General features: G+C 64.7%; 1 protein-coding gene across 3 annotated transcripts in view; it reads left to right on the forward strand.

Moving 5' to 3' along the window:
• The first annotated feature begins 771 nt into the window (after positions 1 to 771).
• The window catches only part of SCARF2 (scavenger receptor class F member 2), a 13821-nt gene continuing 7737 nt past the window's right edge, over positions 772 to 6855 (forward strand). For 2 of the 3 annotated variants that reach the window (XM_040619562.1, XM_040619563.1), the window contains exons 1-4: positions 772 to 941; positions 5808 to 5866; positions 5973 to 6074; positions 6268 to 6787. In XM_040619562.1, coding sequence (XP_040475496.1) covers positions 772 to 941; positions 5808 to 5866; positions 5973 to 6074; positions 6268 to 6787 — 851 coding nt within the window. Of the gene's footprint in view, positions 942 to 4139; positions 5096 to 5807; positions 5867 to 5972; positions 6075 to 6267; positions 6788 to 6855 lie in introns of those variants that run through there. The other variant, XM_040619564.1, reaches the window with a different exon arrangement.

The following is a 6855-nucleotide window of genomic DNA, read 5'->3' on the forward strand; positions in this document are numbered from 1 at the left end:
CCCTCCTCCTCTCTCTGCCTTTGCCCCCACCTGCCTTTCCCTCCACATTCTATCAGAGCCCACTGCTGGGCCATTCTACCTTCCGCTGAGACACCCTTTGCCCAGGTCTCAGGTGCAGACCGAGTGGACCCATAGGCCTCTAGCATCCTGTTCGGGGGCCCTCTGCAGCCTTCGTGAGCCTGAGGAGCCAACATCACAGCCCCGCTCTACAAGGGATTCGCGTGTGGGAGCGGAGGCCGGCTTGCGGCCTCAATCGGCGGTCCTCGGGCCGCCCTCCCCGGGCCGGTTCCGAGGCGCAGCGGGCCGGGGGAGCTTTGGGGCGTCGCGTTCTTGTCCCCCACCCCCTTTCCCGCCCCGGGCCTGGCCGCGCATTGAGCGCGCAGGGGTGACTTCTCTGTTGGGTGTCTGGAGAGGGAAGGGAAAGGCTCGGGGACAGGGGGATTCCTTGGGCGGGCCCCCCTCCCGCCTCGGCCCCTCCCTCTCCCAATGCTCCGCGGGCCTCCTCCAAGTTCGCCCCCAAGTTTGCTAGCGGCCGCGTGGAGGCGGGGGCCGCGCGGAGGGGCGGCGGCGCGGCCGGAGGGTGGGGTCTGGCGCGCGGGGCGGGCGCTGCCGCCTGGCCGGCCGCGGCTGGCCCGGGATCAGGGAGCCGATGTGGAATTTCCTGCCCGGCCCGGCGCCCCTCCTGCCGCCCCCCGCCCGGCCGCGCACTCCGCTTCCGGCCGCTCTCGCTGCGGCCGCACCCGCGCCCGCCCCGCGCCTGCCCCGCGCCGCATGGAGGGCGCAGGGCCCCGGGGGGCCGGGCCGGCGCGGCGCCGGCGAGCCGGGGGGCCGCCGTCGCCGCTGCTGCCGCCGCTGCTGCTGCTGCTGCTCTGGCTGCTGCCCGGCCCCGCGGCGCCCCAGGAGCTGAACCCGCGCGGCCGCAACGTGTGCCGCGCGCCCGGGTAGGAGCCCGGCCTGGCTGGGGGAGGGGGCCGAGGGGGACGCTAGGGGCCGAGGGGAGGGGGGCGTCCGGAACCTTCCTAAGCTAAACGCTCTAGTCCTTTCCGCCGCCCTCGCCGACGCCGACCCCTCTCCAGGCCGAGCCTGGGCGCCGGGCCACGACGGTGCATCCGAGGATACCCCAGACGCGAAGTCAGCCGAGGGGAGAACGGAGTGCAGTGGGCGCCCCGAGGGGTGACATACCGTGTCTGAGATTTCAGACCTCGAAAAAAGGAGTGCTTGGGCTGAATTGCGAAGGCGTAGGGAGAAGTCGGGGAAGGGCGTTCCAAGCCGATGGAAGGGCATTTGCAAAGGCCCCGGGCACGAGTGTGGCTCGAGTTTGGAGGGTGGGTGAGGGTCGAGTGGAGATGGAGCAGCGCTCCTGAGAGGTGGGAGCCGGTGGATCTTGACGCTGGCGCGACTCGGAAGGACGGATTTGTGTCTTAGAGGTAGGCGCGGGTGGGAAGAGGGTGGTGATGGAGGTGGGCACTGAGGAGCCTGCGCTCAAAGTGGACCAGAGGCAGGATTCGAAAGGACAATGACGTGCACTGGGGTCCGACGGATATGGAACTCCCGGGTGGGGATACTGAGTGCTCGGAGGGGCCGCGCAGACGTGGGACTCCACGAGGTGCCGGCTGGGGAAGCCAGCGTGGGACAGGCAGCGGGCAGGCCCGGCCGGAGAGCGGCCGGCCGAAGACCTTGCGCCGAGGGAAAAGAGCGGAGGACAGGACGCTAGGAGTGGGCGCAGGGGTCGGAGGACTTGGTCGGCCGGTCAGAGGCCACAGCGAGGTCAAGGGCATCTCCACCCGGGGCCAAGGAGCCGGCGTGTGGGGGTGCCTTGGCGCAAGCCGGGGGGGTGGGGAGATGGCGCCGGGCGGGCGGTAAGCTGGAGAGGCGGCCCCAGGCTGCGTCCCGTCGGGGAGCCCTGAGCCGCAGGGCCCTGGGAGGCCGCGTCCGGGGGCTTGGCGGTCGCCGCAGACAAGGGGCTGCGAGGGGGCCGCGCGGGGTTTCCGAGCTCGGATCCCGAGGCACGCAGACCCCTCCCCACTGCGAGCCCCGCCTCCGGGGCGGGGGCCGGCCTGGCCCGCCATCTGCTTCACATCGATGCCGCCGCCGCCTCCCGGGCCTCCCCGGCCCCAGGAATGCAGTGGCAGTGGCGGGCGGGGCCGTGTCTGGAGAGGGGGAGGGCGCGATCGCTGCCGGCCCTGTCTCTCCGCCTCAGCTCTCCTTCCCCGATGGGGCTCCGTGCTGGGGGATCTGGTGGCAGGCTCGAGCTGTCGGGAGCCTGAACCCTTCGCTCCCCCGTCCCGTTGCCCGGGCACCTCCGCAAGAGGAGGCCTGTTTCAGTAGCCCAGACACCGGGTTTGGGTTTCCGGTCCTGGTGCCACTGCTCCCCACCTGTGCGGACCAGGACAAATCGCTTAACCTTTCTGGGACTGTCTCTGCCTCTGTCAAATGGGGTTGTTGGTAGTACCCCCCTCATGGAGGGGAGAGGGGATGATTGTGATGATGTGTGGAGCTGGTTTATGGGAAGGACAGCCACCTCTGGGCACTGCCCACCCAGGGTCTGGGCCATCTCCTTCATTACTGGTCCAAGGCTTCCACCAGGGGTTCCTCTTCCCCAGGGGCAGGAGAACTGGAAGAGGGGAGCATACACCCAGCCAGTAAAATCCCATGCACCTACTGTATGTGCCAGGCCTGTGGTTTGTGCAGCCATAGAGCGGCTGAGACAAATACCACTGTCCCTGCAGTGGCGGAGACTTACAGCAAGTCATCTGACACCTAGCAAGGTGTTCAGTTGGGGAGTGCTGTGTGCTTTAGGGTGATCTGGGGAGACCCACTGAGGGGTGATGAGTGGGCAGGAGAGAAGGTGGAGCTGTTCGGTGTCTGGGGGCAAGCTCTAAGTGCAAAGGGCTTCTGGAAGCACAGAAAAGAGCCATAGGGGCTGGGCAGAGCCTGGGAGGGGGATGGTGGAGGAGAGGCCAAAGAATGAGGGTGGGCAGGCCATAGAGGGTCTGCCCCACTGCTCTGACGACCTGGGCTTTTTCTTTGAGGGCTGTGGGAATCCCCAGGGGCATTACACGGAGGAGGGGTGGGATCTGACCAGGTTTGGCTGCCAGGTGGGAGATAAACTTGGCTCAGGAGGGTAAAGGAGAAACCAGTTAGGAAGTCAGTCAGGAGAAACCGGGAAGAGTGAGGGAGGCTCTCGCAAGGATGGGGCAGAGTAGGGAGAAGTGGCTCATCCCATCCGAGATCCAGTTTGGAAGGTAGAGCGGCGTGTTTCTCCATGAATCAGGGGTGTGCTGTCTGAATCACTGTAGAGCTGATGCCTCCGGGGTTTCAGGCTCCCAACCTGGAAGGACAGCACTACCTGAGATGGGGAAGGCTTCGGCTGCGGCTGCGGGAGGCTAGGCATTCAGTCTGGGGAGGTGGGCCCCACTGGAAGGCTCCGAGGGTTTTCAGCATCTCGTCTAGCTCCCCGGGGAGCTGCCTGAGGGAGATGACAGAGGCAAGGAGGGGGGCAGAAACTGGAGGAGGGGTTTTGGGGGGGTGCAGGAGGAGAGCAGGGAAGTATGGGAACCCCAGTGGTACGGTGGGCAGAGGAGCTCCAGGCTGGGTTGGAGAGAGAATGGGGACTTTGGCATAGGGAGTGAGCGGTTCTCCCGGGCTGCTTTGCTGCATTGGCATGGGCAGGTTCAAGATCACACAGTTTGAATCATGACGGTTTTGTTTGCAATGATTGTGATCTCTAGAGGGGGCAGCCCGAAGCAAGGCCTGCTTGCTAAGGGGCCTGGCCCCGCCTTTGGCCTGGCTCCCTAGGGTCTCGCTAACTTCTAGCTCAAGTGTGGGAACTGTCCTCTGCGCCAGGCCATTTTTCTCCTCATCTCACTTTTGTAAGCTCTTGAGAGGGTGGGCTTGCCACCCAGCCCGGCCTCGTCTGCCAGCCCTCCCAGAAGGAAAGACAGCCTCCCACGGCCTCACCCTCATGTTCTTGCTGAACCCACGTGCGCTCCATCCTGCCCGGGATAGAGGGTGTTAGCTCTGCTGGGTGGGGCCTAGGTGCCAGCCATGCTGGGGGGGGGGACCAGGGGAACTCAGGGGCTTCCTTGAACCTCAGGGCATGGGCTGGAGAGCAGTCTGCAGCCTTGGCTGAGCTCTTCGCTTGTGCCAAACGCTTGACATCTTGGCTTTCTTAATACTCCCTCCAGACCCGTGGGCCCCATTCTACAAATAAGGAGTCTGAAAGTCAGAGAGGTTAAGTTCTGTGCCCAAAGTCACACAGGCATTAAATCCAGCTTCGTGTGGCTGTAAAACCAGACCCCCAACCACAGGGCCATGTGGCCAGGGCCACCCCAGCTGGCTATCTGGCAAGGCCGCCTATAGGAGGGACACCTGCAAAGGTCTGCACCCAGGGATCTAGGTTCAGAACTAGCGGGAAGGGCAGGAGGGTGATAGGCTGGCACATCTGGCTCTACCTGCAGATGGGCACCTACGAGTCCTGTGGCTGGGCTGGGTGGCTGGAAACAATGGTGGGGGCCAAGCCTGCTTTGTGTTCTCGGGCCTGGTTTCCTGTTTCATTTGTAGAAAAGAAGCTGGGTCCACCCCTTGCAGTTCGGGATTTTATGGTTCCTGTTCCCAAGGTTCCTCCTCTTTGGCCTGAAGGACAATCAAACCCTTTGGGTTTGGGGGAGCCCATCCAGGGTGTGGTGATGCTCTGGGGTGGGGAATGGCCGGGGTGGGCACTTCCCAGCCAGTTCTACCCACCAGGGTCTCAGGCCTCTTTCCAACTTCCTTCCAACACCACATGCTGGTTCTGGATCAGACCCCTCTGAAGGAGCACCCTCCTTTTTCTCTGAAGTATGAATGGCTGCTGTGGGCCTTTAGGATCTGGGCGAAGTTCTAGGTCTGATGGGACCCACAAACCTGCAGCCTGAGTGTCTTTTCCTTCTCAGACTCCTTGGCTCCCCAAATGTGGGCACAGCCCATCTCAACCTTCACGCGCCCTCTCCGGTGGTATGCGTCACTCTGGCAGGGCCTCCAGACTTCTGTGCCCCAAGTTGGGGAGGCCGTACTACCCTGAAATGCAACAGGCCCAAGTTATTTCCCTCCTACTGAGGTAACCATGTACCTTGTAAAACCAAATAAAATTAAAACAAGATTTTTAAAACACATAAGTAGAGGCTGTAATATCTCCCCTCCTCGATTCCAAGTCTTGCCCTGGTGCTCTGGACCCCTCACGTTTTGCTTTCCTTGCTGCCGTGGAGGACTCGCCCCGGGGTGCCCTGCCCCTCCACTGAGTGACACCTCTATCAGAGGCTGCACATCTGACAACTGGGTATCCAGGTGTGCGCATCGGGTCCCACCAGTCCCTGCTGTCCAGGACATGTCACATCTAGATCCTGACACCCATCTGGCCGCGCCCCCACAGCCTGCGATGCCGCTTTAAGCAGGTCCCAGAGATTCAAGGACCTCTCACCAGCCCCTTTTGGGATACCTGGGGTTCTTTTCTCAGGCCTAGTTGGGGAGGGGTGGTGTCACAGAGGAGTTAGGTGGAATGGGGAGGGGAGGGAAGGCCCTTCCTAGAGGGGACTGCGAAGTTCTTGGAGGTTAGATCCCTTGGTGGTCCGTCCTCTGCTGCCTCCCAGTGTCTGCTCCGCAGGGCTGGAGTCTGTGTCTCATTTGCTGGGAGTCTCCCGAACTTATATCGGTCCCTGGCATGTGGCAGGGCCTCCATAACCACCTCCTGTGGGTAGGGTGGAGGTTGCTGGGGAGCCCTAGCAAGCACAGAGCTTGGGGCTCAGGCTCAGGAGCCCTTTCTCTGCCTGCAGCTCCCAGGAGCCCACATGCTGTGCCGGATGGAGGCAGCAGGGCGACGAGTGTGGGGTCGGTGAGTGGGGCACCCTGGGGACCTGGGCAGTGGGCAGGGACACGGAAAGGAGGGGATAGTTTGGGGGCAGGTCACCCACAGCAGCTCAGGCGCGTCTTGTCCGCAGCGGTGTGCGAAGGCAACTCCACGTGCTCGGAGAATGAAGTGTGCGTGCGGCCGGGCGAGTGCCGCTGCCGCCATGGCTACTTCGGTGCCAACTGTGACACCAGTGAGCAAGGGTGGGGGGGGGGCGCTGGGCAGTGGGGCAGGGCCCGTGAATGGGGAGGGATCTGATCCGGAGAGGGGATCCAGCATGGGGGAGGGTCCCCAAAGGCGGAGGGCGGGACGCTGGTAGGTTTGGGCTGGCTCCGGGCTCCCTCGCGAGCACCCTGGCCTGACAACCTCCGTGCCCGGCCCTGCAGAGTGCCCGCGCCAGTTCTGGGGCCCCGACTGCAAGGAGCTGTGTATCTGCCACCCGCATGGGCAGTGCGAGGACGTGACAGGCCAGTGTACGTGTCACGCGCGGCGCTGGGGCGCACGCTGCGAGCATGCGTGCCAGTGCCAGCATGGCGTGTGCCACCCGCGGAGCGGCGCGTGTCGCTGCGAGCCTGGCTGGTGGGGCGCGCAGTGCGCCAGCGCGTGTTACTGCAGCGCCACGTCGCGCTGTGACCCACAGACGGGCGCGTGCCTGTGCCACGCAGGCTGGTGGGGCCGCAGCTGCAACAATCAGTGCGCCTGCAACACGTCTCCGTGCGAGCAACAGAGCGGCCGCTGCCAGTGCCGCGAGCGCACGTTTGGCGCGCGCTGCGAGCGCTACTGCCAGTGCTTTCGCGGCCGCTGCCACCCTGTGGACGGCACGTGCGCCTGCGAGCCGGGCTACCGGGGCAAGTACTGCCGGGAGCCGTGCCCTGCCGGCTTCTACGGCCTGGGCTGCCGCCGCCGGTAAGCGCGGGCCCCTGACCTGGGAGGAGGGGAGCGGGGCGGGGCGCCGAAGGGGACTGGGGGGGGGG

The sequence above is a fragment of the Ursus maritimus genome, unplaced genomic scaffold (assembly GCF_017311325.1).
Source record: "Ursus maritimus isolate PB19 unplaced genomic scaffold, ASM1731132v1 scaffold_33, whole genome shotgun sequence".
Classification (NCBI taxonomy): domain Eukaryota; kingdom Metazoa; phylum Chordata; class Mammalia; order Carnivora; family Ursidae; genus Ursus; species Ursus maritimus.